At 35.2% G+C, this 16503-nt stretch overlaps 2 protein-coding genes across 2 annotated transcripts; both read left to right on the top strand.

The window, feature by feature from the left end:
- The first annotated feature begins 613 nt into the window (after positions 1 to 613).
- LOC134852959 (alpha-ketoglutarate-dependent dioxygenase alkB homolog 6-like) lies at positions 614 to 4742 on the top strand. The gene is made up of 3 exons (XM_063868850.1): positions 614 to 872; positions 3327 to 3459; positions 4135 to 4742. The coding sequence occupies exons 1-3, from the start codon at positions 678 to 680 to the stop codon at positions 4692 to 4694; spliced, it is 888 nt and encodes a 295-aa protein (XP_063724920.1). The 5' UTR covers positions 614 to 677; the 3' UTR covers positions 4695 to 4742.
- Positions 4743 to 4840: 98 nt separating this feature from the next.
- Positions 4841 to 8735, top strand: LOC134852960 (cysteine-rich hydrophobic domain-containing protein 2-like). The gene is made up of 5 exons (XM_063868852.1): positions 4841 to 5691; positions 6102 to 6312; positions 6551 to 6607; positions 6832 to 6891; positions 8276 to 8735. Exons 1-5 carry the CDS (start codon positions 5390 to 5392, stop codon positions 8324 to 8326), a joined length of 681 nt encoding a protein of 226 aa, XP_063724922.1. The 5' UTR covers positions 4841 to 5389; the 3' UTR covers positions 8327 to 8735.
- Positions 8736 to 16503: the final 7768 nt, after the last annotated feature.

Genomic DNA, 16503 nt, shown 5'->3' with positions numbered 1-16503 from the left:
AAAAATCAAATCGACCCAATTCTTTGGAAGTACCAGTTGAATCCTGACAAATTAAAACAATTAACTGGACGCATTCTAGTCAACGTAACAACAGGAGAATTAAACATAAACACAATCTGAGATACACTTTCTTCGGGCCTTTGGTGCTATAGCCATCCCCAGCAAATTATATCCTCCCTACAATAGTATAAACACAGTTTGTGTGTGGGGGGTATAGTTTTCGCATGAGTGTCTAAAGTAGAAAAAAAGACGAATCTTCCACTTGGTCGCCACAAATTAGGGGCTCGATCACTCGGCTTAAAAATTTTTCCACGGCTCATTTTTGCAGCCAATTTTTTAATCTGCATTTCGAACTTCCTTTTTGCCATGTTTGCTTTTTGCGAATTTCAGCTTCGCCTCTGGGTTGCACAAAAATAGTTAGCCGTGGCTCAGTCATCAGAAAACCACGAAATTTTGCGATGACTTGCTACTGAAAGTTTGCGTTACACGACTATGTGTGATTGCGAGACTTCGGGTCGATCAAATTAAAAATACTGAAGTTCTGAATTCATACTTTTACACACGTACATATGTTATATCTGAATTACAGGTCCGAACTTTTGTTTTCAGATATTGTGTTTTGAAATCTTTTGTGCTAAATGCTTTGATGCTTCTGAAAATCAGTGTCGAAGGAGTTTATGACGCCGATGTCAAATAGTTTGAAGGATTTTGTGGTGTCCCAATGTCCCAACCGTGTCTTTTACATCCCCGATTTCATATCAGAAGTAAAAGAGCAAGAGCTGCTACGTCATATTTACTCCGCGCCCAAACCCAAGTGGGTTCATCTGTCCAACCGTAGATTGCAGAATTGGGGAGGAATTCCACACGCGAAAGTAGGTGAGATACCAAAATGGCGCTCAAATAGTTGTCCACAGAAAAAGTTTTCTTTTTTCGTGGATAATTGCTGTCTCGTTGAATTCATCAATATTCAATGCCTCTTGTGCGAGCGCTTTTGATGCAGTGTTTCTAGCGTGTGGGGGCTTTTATAGTGTTATTGGCAAATAAATTTGGGGTCCTTGAATTGGAAGAAGAGTTTTTTTAAAGGTGTCTATACTAAGTTAGTCCATTGTCTGAAAAAATCTTTAAAAAATTTAGTCTAAAAATTGAATACATTCTTGAAAAAGGTTTCTTTTGATAGTTTTGGATTAAAATTGATCTGCTTCAAATTGATCTGAAGGTGGTTATCTTATATGTTTTCTTCTTTTATTGTTGTCAAAAAATTACAAAAAACGATGCATATATTTCTTAAGCAGGGGCACATCAGCGGTTCTCCGCGATGAGCTGAACAGCTCGAATGTTGGTCTCTTCCCTTGTGAACAAATTGTCAATTATTGTTTTGGACGGGGGGGTCGTTTGAATGAGACGTTTTTTAGTGGAAGTATTTGCTGAATTGTAGAAGTATTATGAAATGGAGATTTTGGTTCAGCAAGCGTTATCAAATCGGAATGTAGACTTTCGAAAACTAATAAAATCAGTTGAATCACTTGACATGCTCAATTTCATGAAAATTCAAATTTAACAAATTGGTGAGTACTAGATACTATAGGTTAGTTTCAGGGGAGACTTGAAACTTTTCAAAGTTTTACACAGTCGTTTTCTTCGCCTCAAGTGGCGTCTGCTCAAAGATTGTCGGCCTTGTTTCAGCTTCGTTAGTTTTGTTCAGTTGCTTGGCATTTTTGCCTAGATGTCTCGCTGGGAATTTTTGCCTAGAATTTTTGCTTCGTAAAAACGGGTTTTATGAAATTATGGGATCGGGTTTTTTGTTTAAATTTTTTGAGACGTTTGGGAAAATTTTATCACTTGCAAAAAAGTTTTTTTTTCAAAAACTCTTCTGCCGGTTTTCTAAAAAGGGTATGAATAGAAAAATCGCCTACATTTTTATGTTACTGCTTACTCCTCTGGCCTGTTTTTGCTTTACCCCTTTACTTGCAGCCTTCGAAAAAGTCTGTGGGGGAATTTTTGACCCATGTTTTTGATTTTTTTCTAGTTTTCTCAAAAACTAACATACCAAATCTGAGTTTTTGGTTTCATTGAATAAAACAGACACGAAAAACTCCTCTCCATAAGCGGTTACGCCCATACTTTTTAACGAAATTATGGCCCTCGGAATATTTAAGTTAACATTTTTCATCGTTTCTTGAATCTTTTGTAACTTGTTTAACAGAATCACTTGTATCACCTGTATCTTGGTTCATAATAACGAATATGCCTGGGATGGCAAAGGTCCTGGGTTCGAATCTGACCAGGATCTGTTTTTTTTATTCAAACGGGAAATATTCTGTTTCAAATAAATCTTTCGGCCTTTGATTTGTCTGCTTATCTGTTGTCCGGTTAGTTTTTTCATCGTGAAATCGTTTTTTTGATGCGCGCTTTTTTTAATGTTGATTTTAGTGCTTGATTTACTCCTACAATTTGTAATTTTGCTTACCTTGACTTCGTGTTTCCTTCTTAGGTTTTTGTGTAGCGTGAAAAATATTCCTCGGCCCAAGTTATGTCGGCCTATTTTTTATCAGCTTAATGACCTTATTTAGGGTAATTTCAAGAGAAACACAACTTATGCAGTCCTATCCCCCGATTTTTTAAAATTGTTTGTGTGTTTACCAATCAGTTTTTTGAATTTTTTTTTTCACTATGGAAAATTATTTCCAAATTCATTGGAAAAACTTTTTACTGAATTTCAAAAAAGGGTATGACTTAAAAGGCTGCCTAGTCCACTGTGTGCCTGTATATTCCCCTAGAGTCTCTTTTTACTTGACCCCTCTATCTACAGCCTTCGAAAAAGTCTGTGTGGGAATATTTGACCCATATTATCGAGTTTTTTTCTTTCAAAATACACATCTCAAATCTTTCAATGAGTTTTTGCTTTCAATGAAAATAACTGTTGTGGAAAAGTTCCCTGCATGAGCGGCTACGCTGAATTTTTTTAGACAAAGTTTTGACCGTTTTTCATGATATTACTGCTCCATAGACTTTAAAAGGCAGTCGGAACATTCAGGGCCTCGCCCTGATACAAGCAGTCTTGTTTAATTTAGTAGAGAAACAAGTAAGGTTAGTAAGGTTCTTCCAGCATCAGTATAACAAATTCGAAAAGTATCAAACACTTACCTTCAACTTAAGCTGGGCCCTAGGTGTCCTTCGCCGAGGCATAAGAAAATTTTTTGTTAACCTATTTTTTTAAACCATTTTCCTTTTTCGGTTTATGCTTTTTTCATGATTGTGTTGTGATGTATCGAAAGTGGTGCCAAGCTCCGCTTGGCCTCTGTGTAGAAGTGTGCTTCGTATTACAGGGAATGATACAGGATGCGATCCCAACTTGGCTGCAGAAATGCATCGATGATGTCACCGTCCAGTTAGCCGATGTGCTTCCAGCGGACACGAAACCGAACCACGTTCTAATCAATGAGTACGAAGCAAGTCAAGGTTGGCGATAAACTGTGATTTTCAAATCTTTGAAAAATGTAAAAAAGTTGAATCAACTGAACATTACAGGTCCTATACTTTTGTCTATAGTGGCGAAAATTACAGGTCCTATACTTTTGTGTAGAAATATTTCGTAGAAAAAAAAAGAATTTTAGTAATTACAAATAACGTGATATTCAAAAAGATTTTTTTTCTAGATGCAAAAATAACGTGATAATCAAAAAGATTTTGCTTAGAAGTCTTAATCTTAATTATAAGAGAGATACTCAGCTTGATCCAAATGTTTCAAATGCCAGTGTATTCCAATTGTATATCATGCAGTCGTATCGCTTTAGTCTTTGAACTTCAAGTTCACCGGAAAATCTAATGTTGCGTGCATGATTTTGCATGCGTGGCTGATTTTTAATTGCTCATTTTTTCACTGGTTTTCAGTAAAAGCCTAAAGATCGTGTTGAAAGCCATTTAAATGAGCGCATGATTTTAAAACACTGATATTTGCGCAAAATTGCTCGAACATACAAAAATGCTTAATTAAAAGTTTCAAATCACTGATTTCAAATCACTTTTAAATGGCAAGAGAAATTCTCAAGATTAAAAGAATCTCCTAATTGCGTAAAGTCCCAATTTTGAGGAATGAAACCTGCCTGCACTTTTCAATGTGACATTTACATTTAGGTATAATGCCACACGTCGATGGACCACTATACTACCCAGTGATAGCGACGATCAGCCTCGAATCTCCAGTTCTACTGGACCTATATTCATCATCTGCATCATCATCATCATCATTGACAACCTGTGCTGAATCTAAAAATGGGGTCGAAGTTGATTCTACCTCCAAGCACTCAAGCATTTCTAATTCTAAAACTGATCTTAAATACGATCCTGCAACAAACTCCGTACCCGAATATGATCCCATGACATCAAGTGAGGTCAAAAGCGAATCTGAAGTTATGGTTTCTTCTGGCGATTCAGTGAAGTTAGATAGAATCGGATCTGTTTATCTGCAGCCAAGAAGTTTGTACGTTGCGACTGAAAATGTATACACTGAGTATCTCCATGGCATTAGAGAGGAAATTAATTTTGACTTGAAAAGTGAGAAAATTCTGAATGTTGATGTTCTGGAGAAAGCTGAAAAATTTGATTATTTAGATATGCTAGAGAGAAGTAAAAGAGTTTCGATAACAATAAGACATGTACCAAAAGTACTGAAAAATAAATTGTTTATACGCTGACGATGAGTTTTATATGATTTAAAACTCCTACTACAAAAAATGGTAATTTATTATGGAAATTTTAAGATTGAGACTCTTACATTAGTAAATATATCAAAAGTTCAAGTTGAGTCATGTATTTCTTAGAATGTTTTTTTTTCAGATTCAAATGAATTCATGATCCGAAAGCTTTCGGAGAACTGCAAATGTCTTTCCCACAATCCTTAGAATGATTTGGAAAAAAGCTTGAAAGGTCATTAGCCTGGATTAATTGAAGATCAATTCGAATACTTGATGGTTGAATACATTCAGGATTAACACCGGTCAGCCTTTTGTGGAATTTGAGAAGTTACTGATGCTCTTTTGAAGATTTGTTTATTTTGCGATTGTAGGTCATTGACTTCGAAAACAGTTCTCATTTATGAACAGGTCAATGCAAAATGTTCTCTCTATATTGATTTCAAGATAATCGAAATCGTGGAAAAAATTAAAGACGAAAAGAGAGAATTTAGAATCCAGGAATAAACCGAAGGAAATTGGCAACAACCGTTAAAAGTTGTAAAGTTAGCAAACTTATCGCGTCTTTGACTCAATAAGAAATGATTGACGATATTAAAATCTAGCGATAGATATTTGATCAAAAGAACTTTTCAACAGGTCTGCGAGGTAGTAAACCCTAGAAACCCTAGCACCAAAAGTATTTACAACCTTAAAACATGTCATCCCCCTTGTCGGTCAGAGTACGTCACGTGACAACCGGAGGCAGTGACGTCACATCTTCTTCGTCCTCCCCGCTAGACCAACAGCGCCATCACCATCAACACCACCACTCGACAATGGAGTCGTCTTCGGATGACATCGAAGAAGTGAATAGCACCAGGGCAGCCGCGGGGGAACAGGGGGAAGTGATGGTGGAAGTGGATGTTGAGGGGGAGGGGGAGGAGGAGGATAATGAAAGTGTTCTTCTACCCCCAGCCCCCCAGCCTGTCATCATCAGAGGCACGGGCTCCGTCACCATGTAAGTTGGGGTTTTTTAAACTGATTTAACCATAAAGCAATAATGTTATCAAATTTTATTTGACAACGCAAGCTTAAATGGTCCCCTTTAGCTACAATTTTACGACATGAACTTTTGAAAGCCATCTTGTTTTTTTTTGCTAAAGGCGGCGATAGACAAAGCGTTTTTTGAGGGAGAGCACGCAACAAAAAATCGCATTTTGTCCCAAACATTTTTGTCAGGCGTCTGTTTTTGCCAAAATTGTAAATACAGCTCGGAAAAAAATCAATTGCGTCGTCTGAAACAAGTGAAAAAGAACGAGAACATTACTTTGATCCAACTTGAGAAAATCCCATATTCCAGCCTGTTAACGTAAATTGAAAAAAAAGCAATTTCTGGTTAGTTTTTTTTACACATTCGGCTCATTTCAGTTTCGGCTTGAGTAACCGCTTCGACACAGAATTCCCTCAAGCACTGCATGCTAAACTAGCACAGGAGGAGTTCAGACAGACGATGGGCGAAGTGAACGAAGTTTTGAGACGCACTATGCCTCTCAACTTCAGGTGGCTGCTATGTGGCTGTGTCTGCTGCTGTTGTACTTTAGGATGTTCCCTATGGCCTGTTATATGTCTGAACAAACGAGTTAGTGTTCACTTCTGTGACAATTCGTTGAATTTCTTTGTCTCGTAAAATCTTCACTCAAATACTTCTAAAAACATTTACAAATCAACCACGATTCGACACGTTTGATTTTTATCTTGAACAAAAAAATATGCTCTGGAGATTTGTTTCAAATTACAAAATCATCGATTCAAAATGCTAAAACTTGAGAGAAAAACAAATTTTTAACCTTTTCTTTACTTTTTCTTGTTTGTTTCAGACTAGAAACACAATCACAAAGGTGCTAGACAAAGAGAACCAGCGTCTATATCGAAAGGTAAGAAGCTCGCCTTCATGCTTAAAATCAGAGCCAATTCATATGTTTAAACATGAAAAATAGTGTTCATTTAAGGCTTCTTTCTCATAGAGTTTATCTTTTGATCTCCCCTAATCAATTCATCTTTAAAAGCTAATAACATTGTGACGTAATCAGGGAAAAGTTTTCCTGCCTCATTTGTTGAACTGGGAAGGTTGATTGACATTTGACCTTTCATGTTTCAGTTGGGAATGCGATGGCAACTGAGCAAACAGCGCTGTGAAAACCACAACATGACAGAATATGTTAGTCAAATATAGTTTTTGGTTCTTCATTATGGGTTAATGTTTATTCTGACCAAGTCAGTGAGTCGGTTGCAGTTGTGTCCTTGCTGCGACCTCTCTCTAATGAGTGGGATGGAACTATTTCCGATTCGAAAAAATCAAGGATAGCCGGTTACTGTGCAAGTTGCATAGAATGTTCCGACCATAGTCGTAAATAAATACAACAAAAAATTGGTTTGTTTTTTTTTCATCGTGGTGTGATAAAAGGAGCTGAATGAAAAACGAGAGATTAGATACATTAGACATTCATAGTAAATTAGCAAAATTGAAAAACAGTTTTTGTTGAAAAATGACTGGAAAAGCGGAAAAAAATTCGAAAAAAAAGGTTTCATAAATTTTTTCACATTTCTCTGCAGTTTTTTGATTTTTAAAGTTTTCAACAGGTTTTTCTCGACACTGGGAGATTTTGTTTGAAGTTTTTAATGTCGTTCGGATCACGACTGCAGGAGCTTTAATATGATATATCACTGAACTCTCTTCGATGATTATTTGTGGAAGCTGGTTTTGCACGCAAAGCAAAAAAGAAAAAGGTAAAACACACCCGATTACAAAGTTCCTCCCCATTTTTCAAATGGTGGAACAGTTACGTTTACATTTTCTCCTATAAAAAGAAAGCTCTAAATCTTTCTCGTAGTTTAACTGGGGAATGGACCGTATCAGCTTACTTTCAGTCTAATATTTGCTTGTTTTTTGCTTCGACCATTAAAAGGGTAGAAATTTTGTCTTCGGATGTGTTTTAGTTTTTTTTTGAAGTGCTTCTTTTTTTCATGAACTGTTCCCGGTACCATAAATAATCAGTGGAAAGGGTCAAATGATATATCATATTAAAGCACTTCTAGTCGTGATTCGAACGACTTTCAAAAAAATTCCCAGAACTACCGAGAAAAACCGGTTCGAAATTTTTGATATTCTAGTTTCGAGCCAATAAAGCGAGCGAGCAGGCTTATAATTCAATTCCAGCCATGAAAACTCAACTCCAGTCAAATTTTGAAGTATTTTAAAACTTTTTTTGGGATTATTTTTTGTTTGATTTTTTTGTTCTCTTCATTTTTTGAGGAAAACAGTTGTCGAAAATGCCTAATTTACTCTTTCTTCCGAAGTTCTAGGCTGTCGTTCAGATATTCTCATCGCACCACGAACAAAACACTGCATAATTTGAACGTCACAGATTTCTTTTTGGGGCGCGAGCGTTCGGTGCTACGTGCTCAGAAATTGGGCACTCTTATATAGCTTATGAGTATGGGAGCCATGTGCAAATTTAGTGTGTTTACAAAATCAATACCTTTTATCTAGAAAAATACCAATAACTAGAAAAAACGCATTGTGTTATTTGGTTTTGTTTCAGGTGCTCAAGATTTGCTTTCTGCCCAAGTGGCAAGTTCTTAGACCAGACTGATCTTTCTTCCCCAGTCAGTCCCCCACCCAACCGCCACACCCTCTGTTCTCGCTCTACATTCGTCCCGTGCAATCAATTATCAAGACTACTCTTTTCAATATGCAACCGAGAAATCACCACACCAACTCAAAATTACCTTCCAAATTATAGGAGCGAAATGAATATGAAAACTCATATAATTTTTATATAAAGAATGGCGCAAATCAAGGCCTGCTTTTGCAAATGAATGAAACTTGAATTGGAGTATGAACCAATCAATATGTTTGCTTTATTTTATCGCACTAGAATATTTTAGTGTGATATACTAAAAGTCTTTTGCAAATATTCTTGGGTTAAATTTTTGTTCAATATTCTTGAGAGTCATTTATATTTTCAGTTGAAAGGGTCAAAATAAACGTTTTTGTTTATAAACGACAAGTTTTTGAAATGATCAATTAATATAAAATTTGCTTATTGTATGCACGTTTTGACCGCTTTAATTGGATTTTCATATTTTGCCCACCATGACCTTAGTTAGTTTCCTCGGTTATAAAAATAAACAATTCAAAACATGTTCATGTCGTAACTTTTAAAAAATCAACACTTTTTAAATGGGCAATTGTAATAAAAATTGAAGGTACGAGTGACATTTTTCGGGTGTCAAATATGCGTACAAAGGGCGACAATTTTTTTATAATGCTTCAAAACTTTTTGAATGATGAGGCGGTGATAAAATGCATTGCAAGTCAGAAATAACAGCTTTTTTGACCTGAGATGCATAATATCAGCGCTACCAGTAGCGGATTTAGGGAGGGGATCTTAGGGGCTTGACCCTCTGCCGACCCAAAGTCCCCCTTTGTACTTTTTTGAGATATCCATTTTTGGCTTACTGACTCTAAAGGTTTTCTAAAAGCGCCAATATATACTAATTTTGAGGGGGAACCTATTTTTTGGCCTGTTTTTTCAATAATTTGCCTGCGGTGAAGAAACTTTGGTCAAAATAGGGTCTTAATAGTGATTGGGAAGAGCTCAGAAAATCAATTTGGTGGATCTACTAAAGAAGGTCGACAAAGTTTTTCTAAGTTTTTTGAAAGTCCCCACACCCCCCCCCCCCCCCACTCTCGAGAAAATCCTAGAGCCGCCCCTGACCGCTACACCAGTTACCAATGTAGTCAAGTGTAACGGTTTGAACTCCTATCTCTAGAAATTGAAAGTTATACTAATTTCTTTTTCGAGATTTATAATGAGGAGCAATTAAAGATAAGAGGGGTTTCCGATAGGGGAGTAACTGGAATTTCTAGCCTTGCTTTCTTGATGTTTTTGGCACTTCAGCAATAATAGCGTTTTTCTGACGCTCACTCCGCGATCCAGACAATTTGAGACATTTTGACTATTTTGGTTGCTGAATATTGAAATGTTTAAAGTGTATTGTTTGTACGATGGTTTCCAAATGGTAATGGCGGCGCTTGCTGCATTAGTAACAATCTTTCGATCAATTTGAAAGTTTTGGAGCGTTTTTTTAACATTCTTTAGAGGTGTATGCTTTTATGCATTGGATTCGGAGTCTATTTTCATGACAAGGTCCGAATTGCAAAACTGCTCCCGACCAATCAAAATCTTAAGATAAACTGGGTTTCTCTCCCGTGATTCTTGTCATGAGTGATTAACCATTCAATCCGTTGCATGTTTGATTCACAGTTTCTTTGTTTCATTGTTTCTTAATAGAAGCATTTTCTATATTATGTTGAAGCTAAATTTTTTTGAATTGACCACCCAATAGACAAATAAACCTACCTCTCTACGTGTATTTTATCTTCATGGCTGCTAGATAAAAACACCGATTCCGTCTTAATTTATGTCACTCTGAAAACATGAAGTGTTTATTCTAACTTGAGAAGTTATGATTTATTACTGATTTGGTTAATAATAGTGCTACCTTATGATCTTGGGCATAAATCATACAGCAGCTTATGTTCTTGATAGAATTGTAGTTAGATCAATTTTGGGCAAATTAATTTTTCATTCGTTGACTTCTTTTAAATGAGGTTAAGTAACAGTGGCGGATTTTGGACGACTACTCTTCCCCACCCAACGATTCTCTTCAATTCTGGTACAAGTTTGCGGCATCCATTTTTAGCTGATTAATCTTAGTTTTTCTGAAGCGGATTTTGGCGCCAATATATACAATTTCGATGAAAGCTCGAGCCGAAAAGTTGAGTTTTTTGGAAACGTTATAAAAGTAGCCTACAAAGCGCCTATTTGGTTGTTCACAGAGGAATTTGACCGAGACGCATATATTTATTTTTGGCGATTTGAAACAGCGCGAGCTAAAGCTCCTGAGTTAACGTATGCAATCCCGACTCGTATTTCTTCGTCGAACATGTTTGAAATTTGAGTGAAAACGCTTTGTGTAGTAAAATAGAACGTAGCAGGTATCATCCCCAGCTGTGGTCGGCTTATTTTCAGGGCTGATGTTTCAAATCTGTCTCATATTTGTTGAGCTTTTTTTAAGTTTTGAATGCTTGTTTCCGCAGATTCAGGCAGTGTTCTAAATTTACCTGGGGAAATCTTAGTAGCGCCCCAATGTAAAGTTTTTGCTGCCATAAAAAATGTGAATAGTGAGCGATGCCATTTCTATTATTCTATGCATCTTAAGTTATTTAGTCATCTATTTAAAAGATGTTCGAGAAAAAGTTAAGGTTACAAAATTGATATTTCTGTAGTGAATGTTAATAGACTTCTGACAATTTAGCAGGATTTTAAGCATTTAAATTATTCGAATTTCAAACGAAAGTTTAACTTACTGTTTACGCAAGCAATGCTTGTGTTATAGTATGAACTCTTTTTTTTCCAACTTAAGTCGCAAACATTGTTTCGGTAAAATGTGTTCATTTTGTAAGTGTTAATTTTGATCAATAAGCAGCTATAAAGTACAGCCAATGGTAAGGATTTTAACACAGGATATTATTGTTCCGACTTTCGTTGACTTGTTACTAGGAGCATAATGTATTACTTTGTACTTAATATGGCGTGTGGGGTAATGATTTTCACAAAAAATCTCAAATTAATTTTTTTTTTAAATTTTCATTACATATAATTTTTTCTTGTTATTACTGCTCCATTGACTATAAATTGAGTCATGTCAGTTGGTAATTTTCTTTTGTTTTCAAATTGACCGGTACTGCATATGCGTCATAATTGGCGTGCGTCACTTAAGAAATTTTGAAGACACAAAGTTTTTCTCAATCAGTTTTTCCCAGTAGCGTTATCGGTCATAAATTTTTTGCTTGTGTATGCAAAGTGCAACTTCGCCTCTGTATGTAAACTATGTTTGACAATTTGTACTTATAATCACTGAACAAAATAACTTCTTGACAATAGACCTTTTAGCTTAACGGGGGATAGGAAGTTAGACGATTAGCAAATTAGACGGCTGCAACAAATCAGAAGTTCGACGTTATTTTTGTAAACAAAACTAGAATTTTAGACGGAAAGCATAGAACTAACAAAATTTATTGCTTGAAACAAAAGTTCACAAAAACAAGAAGAATACTTAATCCCCTTGCATGTCAACATTTTTGTATAATTGATATATAAAACATTATTCCAAATATTATAATTATTTTTGAAACGCTTAAATTATAGAATTGCATCATGTAAAAAATTGATATGCATTTTACCAAGCTCGAACGAAAATTAATTTTAGTCAGTAAACAAATGTCAGACACGAACAATACAATTACGTCTAATTTCCCATAATTGTAATTTTAAGCTTATTTTTTCTGATCACGTTTATTTACTTGTCTAATTTCCTAGCTTAACAACCCAAACTTGAAGCACTTTACATAAATGGACTGAAATAAAATTTAGCGTCTTTTATTTAATTCTTAAAGAATTTGTTATCGTTCCCGGCTGGATAAAATATCTGACTCAATGCGGTTTTTCCCTTTTTAGATTATCAAAAAAGAGTTTGTAATGAAAGTTTTCTCTTCCGTTAACAAAATTAAGCTGGCAGTAATTTTTCTATTCAGACTACATTCTGTTTACATTTAACCATTTTAACGAAGCATCAAAAAATATCGTTTTTCAAGGCTCAAATATGAAAATATGTTTGAAGTATTTTTTTTCCGGTGAAGTTTTGATCATTTTGAATTTTATCGTTTTGGACGAGTTGATGCGAGCGAAATTTCTGCTGAAGCGTAGCTAATATGGCGAAAATTTCCAGCTCAGTAATTATTGACACAAGCTAATTGATACAATTAAAAGGGCAGTAGATGCGAAATTTATCGTTTTGTACTTAACATTGATTGTGATGGTAAAATCTCAATTTTTTTTCATTTTTGGAAATTTCGACTTCAAATTTACCTAAGATCTCCTTAAGGACAGTCGCAATATTCAGGGAAACTTGATTTTTTTTTGTTATAAAATTTATGTTGAAAATAAGTGATCTCCATTTGACGATTACCAAACGAAAAGCAGGCGATAAAAACTTTTTAGAATGTAGTTTGTTATGTTTTCTCTGGAAAAAGTGAAAATTGAATACGCTCAAATTTGGGCTTTCGTAGTTCGAATTTAAGATCGTTTTTTTCTTCAAATTATATCAAATCAATTCATTTGCTCAAAGTAAAGGCAATTATGATTTCCAAAAACAAAAGTGCAGATGGTGCAAAAACGTGAATGAGTTTCACTATCGAAAGTAGAATTTAGTCTTGAGATTTCCCAGCGGAAAAAAAACTTTGTTCTCTCTAGTTGGGTTAATTTTATGAAACAATTTTAGTCATAGAAGATTCTCGTCAAACAAAGAGCTTTATCTTTGTGTTGTTTCTTCAAGTTCGAGACAGTCTAATCAATATTTGTGTTTCTTTGAATTCGCAAACGTTTTCCATTTTTCTGCTGACTATGCTTTCCAAATTGGCACTGATTTAAGTTTATTGAGAGTCAGTTTATTATGATGAAACTACTTCTCAGTAATCAAATTCTGTTTCTCATTTTGAAGTCAGTTTTACAGTCGTTTACTTAAAAAACCACAATTAACAGTACTTCGATTAGTTTTCACTAGATTTTATAGCTGAGTGTTTGTTGGGTTTTTCGAATGCATAGTAAATCGTTGACGACGACGTTTTTTTAAAATCTTCAAGATCTGTTATAGATTTTTGAAAGGAAGTGTCGAAAATTGTTGTGCTGAATTAAATACTGAAATCTCAAAAAAAAACGTTTCCTTCGCAAGACGATGAATTTGGATTAAAACAGTCAAACGTTGTTAGGTTTTATTGCGCAACCCCAAAACACGAAAAAAAACTTTTTCGCAACCAATTTGTAAGGATATTTTACAATGGTAGATAAATGGCAGTTTTCGGGCTGGCGTTTCATTAGTTTCCAGCAGTGAAGTTTGATTTTTTGATAAATGAGTTTTTCATTCATAAAATTATTTAAAACCTTTGTGTTCTTCTTCACTTTTTGAAATTTGGCGAACCTAATTTGAAACGATTGAGTCAGCCTTGAAATGTAAAATGAGCACCATGCGTTCGATGCTAAATGAGCAAAGAGTGCAAAATAAGCGAGCAGTGTTGGATATGGGGTAAATATTTGGACATAGGATTTTTTGTCATGTAACTACTACCCATCTAAAAATTGTTCTGAAAAAATTGAGTTCAACCCAAACAAAACTTCTCATATCAGAGCGAAGCGCTGAATGTTCCGACTGCCTTTCAAGTTCTATGGAGCAGTTCAAGCTTCAAAAATTTCATTGGATGTTTCAATTTTTTGAGATTTTTTGATATCATCTCCCAACTGCCATGTAAATTACAAAATGATAGGAATTACTCCTATTAACGTAGCAATCATGGCAACTAGTCTGCTTTAACCAATTTGGAACGATTTTTAAGGCGAATTAAATCTGCATCAACGAGTTAATAGCGCGAAATATATTGCGCGTTAATTGTCCCAAATCAGCAATCCTTAAACTCAAAAAGGATACAGAAATGATCACATGCGAAATAATTTTTTATATTTGAGCTCAGGATATCAATCTTTTCGATTGATTTTTTACCCAGACAACTTAGCCTGGACGTAACGAACATGCTTAAGACTGCGAACGTCCTGGGTTCTTGTCGGCCAATGATTTGCCTGCTTATCTGTTTGCGGCAAAAATGTCACATCCTGGAATCGTTTTTGCGCGCATTTATTTTATAATTTTGCTCATAGTGTTTGATATACGCCCACCATGAGTAATTTTGCTTACCTTGACTTAGTATTTCCTTCTTTTTTTTTGTTTCGCTAAAACAAAATTCCTCAGCCCAAACTCTTTCGGCCTATTTTTCATCGGCCTAATGTCCTTATTTTGATTATATAAATGAGAAACTCAGTTTTAACACTCCCCTCTGCAAGTTTTCAAGCTGGTTGTTTGTTTACAAATTGATTTAATGAGTTTTCACTAAATACGAATGTTTTGGAAATCTTTTCACTTTTTGCAAAATTTTTAGCTTTTCGCAAAACGTTCTCCTGATTTTCGAACAAAGGGCATCAATTGAAAGCCTGCCTACTCCCTTGAGTGTCTGCATACTTCTCTGGAGTCTTTTTTTTTGCTTGACATCTCTGTCTACAGCCTTCTGTGAAAGTGTGTGGGAGTATTTTTGATTTTTTTTTCGTTTTCTCGAAAACTCCCACTCTCAATTATGAGATGTTTTTTTTTAGTTTTAATGAGTAGAAGTAATTTGAAAAACTACCAGGCATTAGTGGCTACGTCCAATTTGTATTACACAAACTTATGGCCTTTCGAAAAATCAAACTTTTGATTTTTGACCGTTTTGTGAATCTTTTTTTTTCTTCATGAAAACTAACCTCTCAAATCTGATACTGTGGGTTAAATGGAAACAACGGGAAGTGAGAAGCTTCCCTGCAACAGCGAGCACTCACAGTGTTTTGTACAAAAGAAGTTATAGGCCTAGGAAAAGTCCAATTTTTGATTTTTCTACTGTTTTTTTTTAAAATTATTTTGAATTTTCTCGAGAAGTACTCTGCCAAACCTGAGATTTTGGGTTCAATTCTCAAAATAGGTTATGAAAAGCTCGTTTACTTATTGGACTACGGCCAATTCGATATCATAGCTTTTCAACTTTTTTGAATTTTCTCGAAAAATACTCTGCCAAATCTGAGATTTGGGGTTCAATTCCCACAACTGATTGTGAAAAGCTACTTTACTTATTAAACTACGCCAAATTTGATATCATAGGTTTAATCAAATGAATAGGCTGTTCAAAAGCTACTTTTTTAGTTGGTTGCGCTGAGTCTAACTAAGAAAAAAGTTATGGCCTACAAACAGGTCAAAGTTTTAAAGCTTTGACAGCTTATTGGAAACTTACTGACTTTACGCGAAAACTACAGGGCCAGTTCTCAGGAGAGAAACTCGGTCTTGGGAATCTCATTTGTTTAAGCGGCCGTAACTAGTTTATGGCAAAAAAAATGTCATAGATTTTGAAACGTTTGAATTTTTCGTAAAATTTACACAATCAAATCTGAGATGAAAAGTTCTGTTAAACCCGTTGCGATTATTAATCCTGCAGAAGCGGCGGCTCCTTTATTCCTAAATTTTTTTTTGGACTAATGCTAGCTCCTTAGAAAAAATGTTTATCCTGAAATTTTTTACTCGTCGCACCTAATTTAGTAGAGAAACAAATAAAACTTTGGGCAAAGAATAATTTTTGAAATCACACTTTTCATGCCGCATCACTGTAGCAATTTCATTCAATTTCAAACATGTACCTCCAGCTTTAGCTGGATTCTAGTTGTTTTTTTATCGAGACATACAAAAATTTTGGTTCACCTAGTTTTTTCAGCCTCTGAATTTTTAAGTGGTGGGAAAATATGTCAAAAATGGCTAGTTCAAAAGTCGAAATTTGTTTGAAGAAAAAAAAACCACCCCGATCACGAATATCCTGTCTTTTTCTTTGAAAGTCAGAACAACAAGGCTGCTCGTATCTGAGCGAAGCTCTGATTGTTGCAACTGTCGTTTTAGGTTTATGAAATAGTGTTTGGTTTGGAAAAAAAAACAACAAATGATTTGTTTTGCATATAGCTAAGTATTAAGTAGACCGAATAGCATGCCTCTATTCAGTTTGGAACGATAATCCCTAAGCACAAATAATCTGTCACCTTCTTCAAAAGTTGGATCAAAAAGCCGAATCATTGGCCCAAGTGAG

Source organism: Symsagittifera roscoffensis, chromosome 8 (genome assembly GCF_963678635.1).
Source record: "Symsagittifera roscoffensis chromosome 8, txSymRosc1.1, whole genome shotgun sequence".
Classification (NCBI taxonomy): Eukaryota; Metazoa; Xenacoelomorpha; order Acoela; family Convolutidae; genus Symsagittifera; species Symsagittifera roscoffensis.
Note: the sequence above shows the minus strand (reverse complement) of the source record. Positions and strands in the feature narration are given on the sequence as shown.

Excerpts from the sequence above, each read along its gene's own strand:
- LOC134852959 (XM_063868850.1), top strand. The coding sequence starts at position 678 with ATGACGCCGATGTCAAATAGTTTGAAGGATTTTGTGGTGTCCCAATGT. Across the intron at positions 873-3,326 it reads GAGGAATTCCACACGCGAAA|GGAATGATACAGGATGCGAT; the intron begins GTAGGTGAGATA and ends TTCGTATTACAG. Across the intron at positions 3,460-4,134 it reads TGAGTACGAAGCAAGTCAAG|GTATAATGCCACACGTCGAT; the intron begins GTTGGCGATAAA and ends ATTTACATTTAG.
- LOC134852960 (XM_063868852.1), top strand. The coding sequence starts at position 5,390 with ATGTCATCCCCCTTGTCGGTCAGAGTACGTCACGTGACAACCGGAGGC. Across the intron at positions 5,692-6,101 it reads GGCACGGGCTCCGTCACCAT|TTTCGGCTTGAGTAACCGCT; the intron begins GTAAGTTGGGGT and ends GGCTCATTTCAG. Across the intron at positions 6,892-8,275 it reads ACCACAACATGACAGAATAT|GTGCTCAAGATTTGCTTTCT; the intron begins GTTAGTCAAATA and ends GTTTTGTTTCAG.